This window comes from Neoarius graeffei, chromosome 9, assembly GCF_027579695.1.
Source record: "Neoarius graeffei isolate fNeoGra1 chromosome 9, fNeoGra1.pri, whole genome shotgun sequence".
Lineage (NCBI taxonomy): Eukaryota > Metazoa > Chordata > Actinopteri > Siluriformes > Ariidae > Neoarius > Neoarius graeffei.
In genome coordinates this window covers 50,480,554-50,498,041 of record NC_083577.1, presented here as the reverse complement: position 1 = coordinate 50,498,041, position 17,488 = coordinate 50,480,554, and the positions used below count along the sequence as shown (strand labels likewise).

At 43.2% G+C, this 17,488-nt stretch overlaps 1 protein-coding gene across 1 annotated transcript in view; it reads left to right on the top strand.

Moving 5' to 3' along the window:
- Positions 1–5,668: 5,668 nt before the first annotated feature.
- si:dkey-219c10.4 (high affinity cGMP-specific 3',5'-cyclic phosphodiesterase 9A) overlaps positions 5,669–17,488 on the top strand; it is a 39,543-nt gene continuing 27,723 nt past the window's right edge. Inside the window, exons 1-6 of the mRNA XM_060930554.1 lie at positions 5,669–5,756; positions 6,452–6,601; positions 8,024–8,075; positions 8,173–8,275; positions 8,439–8,581; positions 8,655–8,714. Coding sequence (XP_060786537.1) covers positions 5,669–5,756; positions 6,452–6,601; positions 8,024–8,075; positions 8,173–8,275; positions 8,439–8,581; positions 8,655–8,714 — 596 coding nt within the window. The remainder of the gene's footprint in view (positions 5,757–6,451; positions 6,602–8,023; positions 8,076–8,172; positions 8,276–8,438; positions 8,582–8,654; positions 8,715–17,488) is intronic.

The following is a 17,488-nucleotide window of genomic DNA, read 5'->3' as shown; positions in this document are numbered from 1 at the left end:
CAGCAACTCTCACTCCAGTGTTCTAATGGTACAATGTGTTTGCTCATTGCCTCAGAAGGCTAATGGATGATTAGAAAACCCTTGTACAATCATGTTAGCACAGCTGAAAACAGTTGAGCTCTTTAGAGAAGCTATAAAACTGACCTTCCTTTGAACAGATTGAGTTTCTGGAGCATCACATTTGTGGGGTCGATTAAATGCTCAAAATGGCCAGAAAAATGTCTTGACTATATTTTCTATTCATTTTACAACTTATGGTGGGAAATAAAAGTGTGACTTTTCATGGAAAACACAAAATTTTCTGGGTGACCCCAAACTTTTGAACGGTAGTGTAGATCAGGGGGCGGTGTAGTGGTTAGTACTGTTGCCTCACAGCAAGAAGGTTCTGGGTTCGAGCCCAGTGGCCAGTGAGGGCCTGTCTGTGTGGAGTTTGCATGTTCTCCCTGTGTCCGCGTGGGTTTCCTCCGGGTGCTCCGGTTTCCCCCACAGTCCAAAGACATGCAGGTTAGGCTAATTGGTGGCTCTAAATTGACCGTAGGTGTGAATGTGAGTGTGAATGGTTGTGTGCCTCTATGTGTCAGCCCTGTGATGACCTGGCTACTTGTCCAGGGTGTACCCCGCCTTTCACCCATAGTCAGCTGGGATAGGCTCCAGCTCGTCTGCGACCCTGTAGAACAGGATAAGCGGCTACAGATGATTGTTGGATGTAGATCAGGGTTTCTCAAACTTTTCTACTTTAAGGCCCACTCATTCATACTTGTAACGAGTTGGGGCCCGTTAAAAAAGATCCCCAATTATTTTGCATTATCTAGTCTATTAGAATCTAATAATCTATTGTAAAGTGTATTAATGGGATGCAACATCACTCCCTGTTACAGATGGGAGCCCAGGAATTAAATAAATGCAATAAAAACAAACTATTTTTAATTGTACATATTGTATTTAAAACTCTATGGATGAACCAGAAGCCAAACCATGCATGCAAGGCATTCTCAATCAAAAAGGATTAATGATCCAAAAGTGGAGCCTGGTCGATTAACACAAGAACTTATTGGCATGTTTATGTACAGCAAACAAGCAAGTTATTAAAACCAAGAAGTACACTCAAAAGATGTGGATACAGAACCTACTCAATGGGATAGATCCTTACACGTTAACAAAGAAGGATTTTTCCTGTGTGTGGGAAAATTGTCCATCTGTTGAGTTCCCCAACATCTCAAACTACCTGCTGCTGCAGACATCGTTGTACATGGACACACAGATGAAAACCTGGAAAAGCATCGAGGTATACAGCTTTTTATATGTGGCTGAGTTAAAGATATGGGGATCAAGACACTAAATCCTGTATCACTTTTGCCTGGGTAAGTAGGAATTTTACGTGTCTTTGCAGTGGTTGCTGGGACGCTACAAGTTTTAGTATCAGGTGTAAACAAACCACAGCCAATTGATTCTCAATCCTCCCTGCGCTTCTCTTCCAGGTAAATCATTCATGAAGAGCCACAGAAACCCCTTTAAAGACCTGGGTATTACGTGTATTATATACTGTACGTGCTAGTTTACTACATGGCAAACACAATCAAACAGTAAACAAAAACAGATCTGACAACTGAAGCATCTCCTGAACTTCAAAACATCATGAAATAATGGAAAATGGCAAGAAAAGTGATCTGCGAATCCAAATGAAATAAATCAGAGGAATTTACAAACCTTTCACAAAGTGATCACTGCAAACTCGAGCGTTCTTTGACTCGGCTCCCTTCCATAGCAGCGAAAGATTAAAAAGCCACCTTTCTTGTCATGTTTTGGTAAAATCTTTCCATTGCACCCTCTTATCACTTAACAGGGAACCCGGAAGAAACTTTTATCAGTTTCACAGTTTGTTTGATTTGAACAGCACTAAACAAGGCAAGCTAGAACATTTTAATAACTCTCAAGGCACCCCAGTGATAGTAATGCTTTGTGAACAGTAAGTCTAGCTGATGACCACTTCATGTCTTGCATATCTAATGAGGCAGATGTGATGTTGGATGCAACCACTACCCTACTAAAAATTAGTTTCAACTTGAAAAAAATGAGTGGCCCACTAATGGGCCGTGCCCGGTGGTTGAGAAACACTGACGTAGATACTAGTGATGGGCATAGACTGCAAAAATAAGGCAATGTGTCAATGACGCCTGTGTGTTACTGAGAGTCCTTATATGTATGCACTATGATTGCGCTCCAATCAGGAACAGGTGCATGGTAATTAGTCCTAATGGAATGCACGCCTTTCCAGTCTGCAGCTGTGTGCTCCGAGCTCCAGTGTGCTTGGACGTGAGAGATGTAACCAGAAAACTGTTTGACACAAAGTTTGATGTTTGATTGTAACTATATAGTAATAATGTAAAGTGAACACACTACACTACACAATATGATGGTTCATATCCTGTAATATTATTATTCTATTCAGGTCTATTTTGTGCCCTTGCAAAATATATATACTGTGTATATATATATATATATATGAGAAACAGTGTGTGGTAGGGTTGTTGTGGGAAGCAATCAAGTCACTGCTGCCATCTGATGGAACTGAGAGGTCATTAAATGCTGAGAGCATGTTACTGGCTCGAAATATTTACGTTCTTTAGGGGGAAATAATCCAATCATTAGCTCTTGTATTTATTAATTAATTCTTTAGAGGTGTTTTAACAGGGTGGCATGGTGGTGTAGTGGTTAGCGCTGTCGCCTCACAGCAAGAAGGTCCTGGGTTCGAGCCCCGTGGCCGGCGAGGGCCCTTCTGTGTGGAGTTTGCATGTTCTCCCCGTGTCCGTGTGGGTTTCCTCCGGGTGCTCCGGTTTCCCCCACAGTCCAAAGACATGCAGGTTAGGTTAACTGGTGGCTCTAAATTGACCGTAGGTGTGAATGTGAGTGTGAATGGTTGTCTGTGTCTATGTGTCAGCCCTGTGATGACCTGGCGACTTGTCCAGGGTGTACCCCGCCTTTCGCCCGTAGTCAGCTGGGATAGGCTCCAGCTTGCCTGCGACCCTGTAGAACAGGATAAAGCGGCTAGAGATAATGAGATGAGGTGTTTTAACAATTTGTGGCGAGTGTGGTACATGTGGTGGGGGAGATCAAAGTCCCTGCACCAGGATAAATTTAATTTAATTTCCACTTTTGGATGAGAAACAAAGTGTGAGCAGAATTGTTTGCCGAGTGTTTCCGTCATTGCGGGAAGAACAAAGTTTGGCAGGTTTGTGATGATTTCTTTTAAACTTTGTTTAAAATAAAGAGAACATTGGGTTTATAGTTATTGATGGGCAGAATGAAGCTTTTGAATCAGTGACACACTGGAAACAAAAATGACTTGGCACTGTGAAGCATTTGACACCTAGCCCTATATTGACACCTACTGGACAATAAAAATCCTTACAGCTCATGTCTGTGTCAGTAGGTGCTTTCAGACCAAACAGTTCTAGGGACTCAACTACCCACTGGGGCACACCCCTGAGAACTACATAAATTCAAGGGCTTTTTTTTTTTCCTGTTTGCATTTGCCACAGCCAGTAGGAACGCTGAAGTGATGTAAGTCGGCTTGCTAGCATCCCATTAGCATTAACATTAGTAGGAACTGCTAACAACAATTTTTTTTCTGACTTGTCAATATCACATTGTATTTCCTCTGTTGCATATAAGCTCAATAAAGCTTGGACTTATGTTATAACTGTGGTATTACAGAATGTATTGTCTAAGGTGTTATAACTGTGCTACTACAGCTAGTACATAACATTCTTATTTCACTATTATAACTGTGTTATTACAATGTCTCATTAGTTCTATATAACTGTTATAAATGTGCTATTACAAAAGTCATGGTCTTTACCCTGTTATAACTGTTACACCATGCCATTGCCTTGTCACAACTGTTATTATACTATATTGCTATTATAAAGTTATAACTGTTATTACAATACTTTATTACTGTGATATAACTTCTTTTATGCCATAAATGGTCTTTAAAGTGTTAGAACTGTTATTATACTGTGAAGCATCCTTACCGCGTCAAAGCTGCTTTTACATCATTAATACCTTGTTATAGCTGTGTTATTACACCAATAATCTCCTTAACGTTATTGTGCTACTACACCCGGCATGGTCATTGTTGTGGCCTGTTATTACATAATATTGTTATTATAATGTTCTATGTTATTATTACTGTGGTATAACTGTGCTATTACACCATGCATTGTCCTTACCATGTTATAACTGTCCTATGACAGGCATTGTCCTAACCATGTCATAATTGTGTTAATAAAATTGTGTATTACAAGAAATCATTGTTTTACAATGCATCATTCTTAACATGTTATAACTGTGATATTACACCATGCATTGTTCTTAACCTTTAATAATTGTTTAATTGCAATATATCATTATTGCAATGTCATTACAATAATTGTTATTACTATTTTGTAACTGTGCTGTTATGCCATGCGTTGTCCTTACTATTGTGACAACTCTGTTGTTACGTCATGCATGGTCCTTACTGTTTTACAAACATGCTGTTACACCATGCATGGTCCTTAATGTGTTACAACCATGATATTAAGTCATGCATTGTCCTTACTGTATTTCAACTGTGCCGCTACACCAGGCATAGTCCTTTCCATGTTACAACTGTGCTATTATGCCATGCATGGCATGCTATTATGCTTGCCAAGGTAGTTACACTATTAAAACCATGCTACTACCCTTGTTAAGCTTATGCTGTTATACCTGTTTTATTACACTTGCTGAGGTCAGTACATTGTTATAACTCCACTACGTGTTCTTTACCATGTTATAACTGTTCTCTTACCCTTACTGAAATTATTCTGTTATAACTGTGCAATTACATCATGTGTGGTCTTTACCATGTTATAACTATGCTATTACTCTTGGCGAGGTCATTCTGCTGTTATAAATGTGCTAATATCATTGCAGAGGTTGTTACAATGTTATAATTGTGCTATTACACAATACTGGGTCCTTATCATGTTACAACAGTATCTTTGCTGAGATTGTTACATGGTTATAACTGTGCTATTACCTTTGCTATGGTCATTAAGGTGTTATAACTGTTCTATTACATCATGTCTGGTCACTAGTAGGTGTAGTGATGGTTAGACAGTTAAGACTCTTGGTTACTAATCAACAGGTCATGGTTCAAGCCCCACCACCATCAAGCTGTTCTTAAGCCTTTGAGCAAAGCCCTTAACCCTCTCTGCCCCAGGGATGCTGTACCATGGCTGATCCTGTGCTCTGACCCAAGATTCCTAACAAACTTGGATATGCAAAGAAAAGAAGTTTCTTCTTCTGATCATAAGAGATTCTTTGTTGTACTGGTGATATCCAACTTATTTGTACTTTGCTTTATTCATTTTATTTTGTTTTGTAACTCTTATTTCTGTAATGAATTTTGTGACCATGAGGTGCTATGTAAATAAAAATTATTTACATCAAACATATTGTTTATTATTATTATTATTATTATTATTATTATAGTAATAACAAGATGGATGAGGGTGGAAGAGGCAGGTAGATGGGAGAAGGGGAGGGAGGAGTTCTGAAGTGGCCCTTTGTTAAATCGATGTCATACACTGTTCACAATCTATTCGGCTGTGTGCTGTGTACGAGACGACTACTGACTGGCATGGAAACTAAAATAATTTATTTCACGGTAAATGGAAGACCAGAGCAGGCTGAGTTTCCTACTGACTGTCCTACACAAGATGTCAAAGGTAAGGATTTCGTTAATTTATTGCTTTATCTTTCCAGTATTGATTGTTGGAAAAAAAAACATTCAACGGTGATAATCATTCAAAACAAGTTGTTATATTTGAAAAAACAAAACATGCCAATTAATGAAGCAACTTTTTCTCTCTTAATTATTAAGAGAGTTAAATTATTAAGGATTCTGGTGATCTGGCCTTATTATGGGTAAAATCAAATCTGAATATGATTTGATTTTAATTAATATTTTAAGATGGACAGTCAAAAAAGATTAGTGTTGCTCTATTTTCATCAATGTCAGTATATGATTTTAATTTGATACTATAGATATTGAGTTTTTAAAATCATCCAACCCTGTCCTGTCAGTCTATCACTGTCCCAGAGGATTGTATGGAATCAGAAATGTTGGTATGATAATAAACTGTTTATCATAACAAGGATGCTTCCTTGAACCACAATTCTGGCTAACCACAATTCTAACTGAAAGAGATATTTTGTTATGTGGGAAAGATCTGATTTACGTGAGTGAGTGTTTTTTTTTTTTACCAGAGTGTTCATACTGAAAGGCTGGAGCCACAGGTGGTTCTGACAGAGCTCTCCTCAAGTGGCAGCTCTGTGTCAAGCGTATGCTGTTCATAAAACTCATACTGTTGTCTTGATTGAAACCAGATGTACTGTATGTGTGTACACACTATTCTTACAGACCTGTTCCGATCAGCAGCTGAAGCTGGTCCACATGATATCCTAAAACTCTACAATCCCAAGGGCAACATCATTAATATCTCCCCTCAGCTGACCCCTAACAGCCCTCACACATGCTACAAGCTGGAGGTGGTTGCTGCAGACTGCAACAGTGAGCCATTAGGTATTTTCTGCCTTAGATGTAACTGATTATATTTTGCAAACCTGTTAGATATTTGATGGACAATATACAATGTGATTGTGCATTACTGTATGTGTTACGGCGGCATAGTGGTGTAGTGGTTAGCACTGTCGCCTCACAGTAAGAAGGTCCGGGTTCAAGCCCAGCGGCTGGCGAGGGCCTTTCTGTGTGGAGTTTGCATGTTCTCCCTGTGTCTGCGTGGGTTTCCTCTGGGTGCTCCTGTTTCCCCTACAGTCCAAAGACATGCAGGTTAGGTTAATTGGTGGCTCTAAATTGACCGTAGGTGTGAATGTGAGTGTGTCAGCTCTGCGATGACCTGGCAACTTGTCCAGGGTGTACCCCGCCTCTCGCCCATACACTGTAAAACATTTCAAATTGGTTTAACTTGGAAATGCAAGTTAATTCAAGTCTAACCTTTGAAAACTTGCACAGATTAGTTCAAATTAAAACACTTTTCAGAGCTCATTGAGCTAAAGGGAAAAAGTAAGTGGACATAACTAAACAAGGCTGAAATGTTTTACAGTGTCAGCTGGGATAGGCTCCAGCTTGCCTGTGACCCTGTAGAACAGGATAAGCAGCTACAGATAATGGATGGATGTGTTACACCACAGTGCTGTTGAAGTCTCAAATCTGATTGGTCAGAAGGTGTTGAATAAGGTGTTGAAAGTTTCTAGATCAACAACTCTGACAATAGTGCTGGCTGTAGCACAAATCACAGATTTACACTCACCATCCACTTTATTAGGAAAATCTGTACACCTGCAATATTCATGTAGTTATTTAATCAACCAATCATGTGGCAGCAGCACAGGTTACAGTTAATGTTCACATCAAACATCAGAATGAAGAAAAGTGTGATCTCTGTGCCTTTGACAGACATCATGGCATGGATGTTGGTACCAGAAAGGCTGCTATGAATATTTCAGAAAGTTTAATAAGCACTCTTTACAACCATGGTGAGCAGAAAAGCATCATCATACCAGGTTCCGCTCCTGTCAGCCAAGAACAAGAATCTCAGGCTATCGTGGGCAGAAACTCACAGAAACTGGACAGTTGCAGATTAAATTAGTACACCCTATTGTGTTTCCCCCCCTTTCATAATAGTGACAATAGTGCTGGCTGTAGCACAAATCACAGATTTACACTCACCATCCACTTTATTAGGAAAATCTGTACACCTGCAATATTCATGTAGTTATTTAATCAACCAATCATGTGGCAGCAGCACAGGTTACAGTTAATGTTCACATCAAACATCAGAATGAAGAAAAGTGTGATCTCTGTGCCTTTGACAGACATCATGGCATGGATGTTGGTACCAGAAAGGCTGCTATGCACTTTGATAATTAAATTGGATTATAAAGCATTTTAAAGGGCTATGTCATCTTCTAGGTACAGAGCTGGCAGTGTCACTGGGCTTTGATCTTTCCTCCATGGAGAAAAGGTATGTATTATTACAAATCACGTTGTCTCCATCCTTATCACTTCAACAGTTCAACAAATAAATAATGCAAATAATGGACTAAGACTTTCTCCAATAGGTTACAAAGTCTAGAGAAGAAGATTCTTGTTGAATCTGGTAAGACTCCAGCTGTTGTTTATGAGATGAAGCAACAGGTGGAGTCATTCAGGGAAAAACTTGAGGTAAACAACCAGATTTGTGCAGACAATAGATACAAGAATCCACTAAACTTGCATTATCATGCTCTCTTCTCGATCAGAGAGCAGTTCAATATTTGTGATTCTTCCCTCAATAATGTCGTGACCTTGATTTCTACCTTCTTAGTGATCTGTTCGATCTCTTTAGAGTGTGGAGCACCTGAGCTGGCTGGGTCTATTTAAGGAAATGTCCGAGGGCACTCACAAACCCTCTCCATTCTACCACAAGAGAACACTGCGCAAGACACGTGAAGAGTGTGAACATGTCAAGGAAAAGTTCTTCCAGATGAGGTGAGTGTGGTCTTCAGACCTCTGTCTACAGAGCAGTTAAATTTGTAAAACAATCCAATTTATCTTCACACAGTTCCCTGGAGGTCTCCGAGGAGGTGAGACAGTACCTTAAGACACCAACCTTTGACAACTGGTAAGTTCTTGTTTCATCTCAATACAGAACCTAAATTATTTTCCAAAGGTCTTTGGTAACTCTGAGATGATTCACATTTTTTTGGAGAGTAATAATAAGAATGTGAAATAGTTAGCAGTACCTAATCAAACACTGAGGGACTGGGGGCATCGTGGCTCAGGTGCCATACCATAAATCCGGGGACTCAGGTTCGATTCTGACCCGAGGTCATTTCCCGATCCCTCCCCGCCTCTCTCTCCCGCTCATTTCCTGTCCTGTCTCTACACTGTCCTATCCAATAAAGGTGAAAAAAGCCCCAAAAAAATCTTTAAAAAAAAAAACACTGAGGGACTGATAGTGGCCAAGGTACAGAAATGGACCCTATGGTAATTTAGTTTCTGTCAGTGTAATGGCAAGTTTGTACCAGTGTATTGAGAACTAACATCTCAAAGCCACCTATTTTCCTTTCTACAATGGTGGAATCTTTATAGAGCTATTATAAATTAAAATCTAACAAAAGCAAAGGTGTAGCATGGTGATGTATAAGGGAAGCCATGGCCTAATGGTTAGAGAAGCAGCTTTGGGACCAAAAGGTCACTGGTTCGATTCCCTGGACCAACAGGAATGGCTGAAGTGCACCTAACTGCTCCCCAGGCTGCTCTGGGTATGGGTGGTGTAGTGGTTAGCACTCACATTGTCGCCTCACAGCAAGAGCCCAGCAGCCGACAGGAGCCTTTCTGTGTGAAGTTTGCATGTGCTCCCTGTGTGTGCGTGGGTTTCCACTGGGTTAGGTTAACATGAGCAAGGCACCTAACCCCCAACTGTTCCCCAGGCGCTGTAGCATAGCTCTGGGTATGTGTGTATGTGCTCATTGCTCACTTGTGTGTGCATGTTCACTGCTTCAGATGGTTAAATGCCGAGGAGGAATTTCACTGTGTGCTTAAAGGAGATACGCAGAACCTTTATTTTTAAATGCATTTCTGAGTGGATAGTATCTCCATCCTTGACTCTTGTATGCGGCATAAATGGGAATAAAAAAAATATATTGAGAGTTAAAATCCACCACAAAGTTGGTATTCGAGCTGCCCCGCTGAGCCAGCCAGCCCTGAGTGCGTGACTTCACAGCGGTAACCGGTTTTAAGGCTGAGGCCTTTGACAGCTATAAACCAAAGTCATATCAATAAAAAAATATGGTGAAAGTAAGAAATACCGTTACCGACTTGCTCAACTAAAGCTGGGCATACACTGTGCGATTTTTGGCCCGATTTTGACACGATTTTCACTCGTGCGACTATTTTGGAGATCGGGCCGAGTTTTGGCTCAATCGTGCGTCTCGGATCGTGTAGTATACATGGGGTAACGACAAGCGATTAACACCTCACGACCTCCTCCCGATCGATCGGATGAAAATCAAACCTGTTTGAAATCCTGAGCATCACATCCGAGCGAGCATCACATCCGAGCATCGGATCGTATAGTGTGAGAACAGGAATCGTAAGCTGAGTGCTGTTTACCCCTGCGATTCACTCGTACAGTGTGAGCAGCAGCTGAATACCACGATTGAAAAAATCGCACAGTGTATGCCCAGCTTAAGACTGATTTGACTTCACTGATTGTGGGTTGACTCTCATTAAAACAGGATGGATGTTATAACTTATGCAACATACATGTACATGCATGCATTTTCACTGATAAAATGTAAAAGGCTAATTAAATAATCAGATGAACTGAGACAATCACATTCTGAAGCAAATTAAATAATCTTATACCGGTAACTTAAACACACAATACGAGTTACATGTATTAATCTAAATGCAGGTAAACAACGAGTGTTGTTTTTGTTGTTTTGTATCCAAATGAGAGTCGCAGCTTACCCGTCTGTGTTCTCGCTTCTTGAAGGCCGACCTTGTGGCTGATTGCTTTGAAACAATCTGACTTTCAGTTGTTTGTTTAGTTCTCCATTCATTCACTTCTTCCACATAAGGACGAGATATTGCTGCTGAGGCAAGCATATCCAGCGGAGAAATCAGACGGCTGGTCCACTCATTCTCCATTTTCTCCATACTGAGTACTCCGCCATTACTGCTCGGCTCAGGCAATTACTAAAACCCGGGACGGGATGTCACCGGTTTTAGCATCAACTGTGGGGAGGTCACTGCCCGAGCGATAATATGTCACGTCACGTCACGTTCCATCCCTGGTTTTAGCAACAACCCTCAGCTCACACTCTGGGAAAACTGGTGCAACTGAACTTACTTTCCTTTTCTTGTGGTTTTCTTTTTCTTTAATTGTTGGTACTGCACCCTCTTTCAATACGGACTTATAGCCAACGCTCCTCAACATATCAGAAGTTTCGTACGAGTCTTCAGTAAAATGTGCAGAGCAGAGGAGAGACCACTTCGTAGGTGCCCGATGTGCCTGTGAACTTCTCGCAAAACACGTCCAAATCTTTGCAGTTTGAACATTCTTGGACCATGAATGCAACAAAAATCCACCTTCTGTCGTGTTGCTGCACCAGCCAAAAACACATCTACGTGGCATGACGATAAATTAGCTCAAAATGGAAGCTCAAAGTTGCAGTCAGCTCTGTGTTTTAGTATAGCGGAAATGGCGATTAGACCGATAGCCTTCCTGTGGTGATGTCACAGATGTCAAGGTCATTCACTCAGACCGCTACCTATATGAATCATTTTAATCATAAAAATTACTATATTAGATTTATTGTTAACACTTAAAACTATTCATTTTTGAGGTCTCAAGGCATTTATAAACAAAAAGTGAGGCCGTGGTTTTGCCGTGGTATCTCCTTTAAGTCTGTGCTTGAATGTACGTGTGACAAATAAAGGCTTCTTGTCTTCTTCTTGTATGTCGCTGTGGATAAGAGCATCTGCTAAATGCCTGTAATGTAATGTGTATATATTGTGGATTCAATCCTGAGCTTGGGGAACTGTCTGAGCTGAGGTAGACATGTTCTCCCTGTGATGGAATGATTTCCTCCAACTGACTATATTAAATTGTGTGTGTGTAAGACAAATGTCCCCACAAAGATAGGAACATCTGACAGTTTCTTAAGTAAAGCAACATGATTCAGTTTTATTTCAGTGTTTTCACAAAAGTATCCATCCATCCATCCATTATCTGTAGCTGCTTATCCTGTTCTACAGGGTCATGGGCAAGCTGGAGCCTATCCCAACTGACTATGGGTGAGAGGCGGGGTACACCCTGGACAAGTCGCCAGGTTATCACAGGGCTGACACATAGAGACAAACAACCATTCACACTCACATTTACGGTCAATTTAGAGCCACCAATTAACCTAACCTGCATGCCTTTGGACTGTGGAAACCGGAATACCCGGAGGAAACCCACGCAGACACGAGGAGAACATGCAAACTCCATACAGAAAGGTCCTCGTCGGCCACTGGGCTCGAACCCAGAACCTTCTTGCTGTGAGGCGACAGTGCTAACCACTACACCAACCTGCCGCCCGATCACAAAAGTAAAATCTGAATTTATCACTTACAGCACAAAGCTGGGGGGCGGCAGGGTGGTGTAGTGGTTAGCGCTGTCGCCTCACAGCAAGAAGGTCCGGGTTCGAGCCCTGTGGCCAGCGAGGGCCTTTCTGTGCGGAGTTTGCATGTTCTCCCCGTGTCCGCGTGGGTTTCCTCCGGGTGCTCCGGTTTCCCCCACAGTCCAAAGACATGCAGGTTAGGTTAACTGGTGACTCTAAATTGACCGTAGGTGTGAATGTGAGTGTGAATGGTTGTCTGTGTCTATATGTCAGCCCTGTGATGACCTGGCGACTTGTCCAGGGTGTACCCCGCCTTTCGCCCGTAGTCAGCTGGGATAGGCTTCAGCTTGCCTGCGACCCTGTAGAAGGATAAAGCGGCTAGAGATAATGAGATGAGATGAGAATGAGCACAAAGCTGTCCTACTCGACTTGCGTAATAAATTGTCAATAAATTCATCATGTAAATATAAATTCTGGATAAAACAGAGCATTTAAATGTGTTTGGATCAAACTCAAGCTGGTACTATATCTGTGATAGGAAACAAGAAAAACACCTGAATACAAGTGCTTCCATTTTGTGAGCAGCTTAATATCACGCCATATCATGCATATTGTTTCAAATATTTAATATCTGTCTTCATTATTCTTCAGGGAATGTATCAGCTATATCTTGCAATTGACGAGTTACATATTCTCCTCCAGGCTGAAGGTGCAGGAAGGTTTAAAATATTAACTATCCTCACCCCATAGAAGTTGAGTAAATGAGCTCTGTACCTGCTATAACGAAATGGATGTTCATTACTGAAGCACAGCTCTTTTAGCCTGCATAAAGAGGCCAGAGAAGATTCAGTCCTTTGATCTGCATGAAAGGTCTCGTGTGATTATGAATGATTGTTTGTAAGCTTAGCAATCAATAGCAGACCCTAGGCTTTCAATAGTCTTTTTATTCAGTGGTCCTCTAGCTTAGTTTTTGAACCCAGGCCTTTCAAATTTACAAAACAGGATGCAGCTTCTTCTGAGATGTAAAAATAGTTCAGAAAGGTGACATGTGTCTGGCAGCCCTGTGTGTCCATCAAAGAAAATCCCATCTCTCTTTGGCAGTCCAGTCTCAGGAGACCATCTGTGCGCCTCTGGAGGTGTGACTTCTGTTGTGGCTTCTAATGTGGCTTAAGAGTCCACTCCTGGATCTGCACGCCCTATTGCACACAGTGCATATGTGTTGTGCAGTTGAGGGTACGTTTGGTGCTACAATCTTCTGTTGTCTCCGTTTCTCCGCTGCAAGTTCTCCCCTCCTCTTGTCTCCTTCCATGATACCGTTATGCACAACTCGGCGCCATGCAGCTCTGTCCTCAGCCTGTGCTTCCCAGGTGTCTGTAGAGATGTTGCATGCTTTCAAGTCTCTCTTACAAGTGTCCTTGAAGCGTAAAGCTGGACGACCAACTCGTCTAGAGCCAGAGGTTAGTTGACCATACAGCACATCCTTAGGAATCCTTCCGTCCTCCATACGTCTGACATGTCCTAGCCAGCGAAGGCGGCGTTGGCTAAGGATGGTGTAGATGCTCTGTACTTTTGCTCGTTGCAGGATGTCACTGTTGGGTACTTTATCCCTCCAACTAATTCCTAAGATGCGCCGAAGACATCGCATATGGAAGGCGTTCAGTCGACGTTCTTGTCGTACATATGTGCTCCATGTCTCGCTTCCATACAGTAAGACACTGAGTACGCAGGCCTGGTATACTTGTATTTTTGTGTGCAGCGACAGAACTCTGTTTTCCCATACCCTCTGGGTGAGTCTTGCCATCGTGGTATTAGCCTTCCTGATCTGTTTGTCTAGTTCAGCGTCTAGTGACAGTGTGTTGGTAACTGTAGAGCCTAGGTAGGTGAAGCTGTCCACTGTTTTTAAGAGTACATTGTCCATGGTGATAGCAGGGGGTGTGCTAACCCCTTGTGCACAAACGCAAGTTTTCTCCAAGCTTACGGTGAGTCCAAACAGCTTACATGCAGTGCCAAAGCAGTTGCTCAATCTCTGAAGTGCGGCCACTGTATGGGCCATGAGCGCTGCATCGTCCACAAAAAGCATCTCTCTTAGGAGTACTGTCCTCACCTTGGTCTTGGAGTGGAGTCATGCAAGGTTGAACAGCTTTCCGTCAGACCTTGTGTGCAGATAAACGCCATCTGTGGATGTTTTGAAGGCGTGCAACAGAAGTATGGAAAAGAAAATTCCAAAGAGTGTTGGTACCAGCACTCAACCTTGTTTTACTCCACTATTTATGGAGAAAGTGTCTGAGCAGGATCCATTGTACAAGACTGTTCCTTTCATGTTGGTGTGGAAAGACACCACCATGCTACACAGTTTTGGTGGGCAGCCGATCTTCTTTAGGAGCTCAAATAGGCCTGTTCTACTGACTAGATTGAAGGCTTTGGTAAGGTCTATAAACAGCACGTACAGGGGTTGGCCTTGCTCTCTGCTCTTTTCTTGCAGTTGATGCAGGGAGAAAATCATGTCAGTTGTTGACCTTCCTGCCCTAAATCCGCACTGAGATTCTGGATAAACACAATCAGCCAGGATTTTTAGTCTGTTTAGAAGGATCTGAGCATACACCTTGCTGACTATGTTCAGGAGTGAGATGCCCCTGTAGTTGTTACAGTCCCCATGATCTTCCATGTTTTTATAGAGCGTCACAATGGTTGCATCACGCATGTCCTGGGGAACAGCCCCTTCCTCCCAACAGAGGCGGAGTAGCTCATACAGCGGCTGAAGTAGGGCCGGTTTCCCACACTTGATGGCTTCAGGTGGGATGTTGTCACTACCTGGTGCCTTCTTGCATGGGAGGGAGTCGATGGCTTTGCTCAGTTCTTCAATAGTTGGCACTTCATCAAGTTCCTCCATAATGGGAAGGTCTTCCATACTGTTGAGGATGGTGTCGGAGACTGACGTCTCATGTGAGTAGAGTTGAGAGTAGTGTTCTACCCATCTAGCCATTTGTTCCTTATGCTCAGTGATCTTTTCCCCTGACAGAGATTTCAGGGGGGCAGTCTTTTTCACAGTTGGCCCTAGAGCCTTCTTGATGCCACTGTACATTCCATGAAGGTCTCAGGACTCTGCGCTCCGCTGTATCCCTGCACATAGTTGCCACCAGTAGACGTTTGCGCACTCTCTGGCAGCACGTTGTGCGGTATTTCGAGCGTTCCTGAGTGCTGTGAGTGTCTGAACGCTGGGACAACTCTTGTATGCTAAGAAGGCTCTGTGTTTGGCCTCAATTACTGGCTCCATTGTGGAGATATGAGCATTGAACCAGTCTTGACTAGGCTGGCCTTTCTTGCCAAACGTGGCAATTCCTGTGTTGTGAATGATGTCTTGCATGACTTTCCATTTTGTTGTAGCATCAGGGGCGTCATGTGGCATTTGCTGGAAAGCTTGGTCTAGCCTGGACACATACTCTGTGATTCTGTTGGGGAGTGACATGTGTGCGACATTTATGCGAGGTCGACCCTTCAGCTTACAGCGATGCACAGTTCGAGGTTGTAGGCATACTTTACTGCTCACAAGGGTGTGGTCTGTGTCGCAGTCTGCGCTGTGGTAGCTTCTGGTATGGAGGACACTGTTTAAAGCAGTGCGCCTGGTGATAATCAGGTCAAGCTGATGCCAATGGTGAGACCTTGGGTGCTCCCAGGACACTTTATGCTGTGGTTTGCACTCAAAAAAGGAGTTAGTAATGCAGAGATTGTGGTAAGAACACAGTTCCAACAGTCTCTGTCCATTTCCATTCATCCTTCCAATGCCATGGTGGCCAAGACTGGTAGGCCAGGACTCATGGTCTGTGCCAACTCTGGCATTAAAGTCACCTAGTAGGAACAATGTCTCATCCTTCTGACAACTTGTGATTCAGTTCATTCAGCTGCTCGTAGAACTGGTTCTTAGTGTCTTCTGAGGAGTTGAGAGTAGGAGCGTAGACGCTGAGGATGTTGACAGGTCCAGCAGCAGTGTTGAGGCGCATGGAGAGAAGGCATTCAGTGCCTCCAGTGGGAGGTTCTACTGCAGCTAGTAGAGTGTTTCTGACAGCAAAGCCAACTCCATGTTGGCGTGGCTCATCAGGTCCTCTGCCCTTCCAGAAGAACGTGTAGTTCTCCTCTCTCAAGGAGCCACTTGAGGCGAGCCTGGTTTCTTGAACTATGTTTATGTCTAGCCTAGACAGTTCTGTCAATAATTGCAGTTTTTCTCATGTTATCTACCTCTCGCAGGTCATCGGAGAAGCCTGTGAACATTGTGCGCACGTTCCATACAGCAATATGCAAAACTGGAGACTTTCTCTTTGTTTTAATGTTACTGTGACTGTTGGGTACTGGGTTTCTGTCCACGCTTCATGTTTGGTTGAAACACTGAGCTCCAGGCACCCTCTGGAGCAGCAGACGTTGGCGGACGGACACCTAAGTGGCCGGGGGCTGCCCGGCTTGAGGCGGGCGGTAGTCGGACGACAGGACTTCAATGGTCCCTCCCACCATCAAAGTTGACCCGTGGCGTCCTTCCTGTACACCAATTTGGAAGGGCTTATAACCTGTAACTGACAACTTCCGATTTGTATCCGCGCTTTGCAGCGGGGCTGGAGTATCCTCTCCAGGGTGCGAAGCCTGGGCCGAAGTATGGAGATCTTGGGTGGCCCAAGCATCAGAATCCCCCTCTTGGCCTTACTGATGGGGTCCAAAGGAATGCGGAGCATGACATTTGGTGTCAGCTTGGCTGCAGGAGCTGCCGGAATGGTGTTTACATAAAGCACAGAACCGCCTACGGGTCTCCACTCCGGATTTGGAAGGTTTTCTCCTTTTCACGTGGCCATTGGGTCTGGTAGACCTCTTCTGCCCTGGCCGTTGGCTGCCTGGTGCAGCTCATCCGCCCAGTGGTGCAGTGTGGGCACCATCCTCTCACGTGGTTTAGCCCGTCAGCTGAGATGGTGTACCGGGGTGTGGCACTTGGAGCCAACACGTGAGAGCTTTAGGGAATGGATGAGAACCGGTGTTGTCCGACCACCCTATGGAGGAGGGTGCAGCTGTGGGCGAACAAGGGTACTATCTCTATCCAGGGCCCCCTACACCCTAAAGAAAATCCCATAAGGGCACAGAAAATATGGGAAAACAGCTATTGGATTAGAATAAAAGAAGCAAAACGTCATGTAGTCAGAACATACTGTACAGTATATTAAAAAAAACACAAGAGGATGCTCATTTTGTGTGTGTGTGTGTGTGTGTGTGTGTGTGTGCGTGCGTGTGCGCGCGCGTGCGCGCGCGC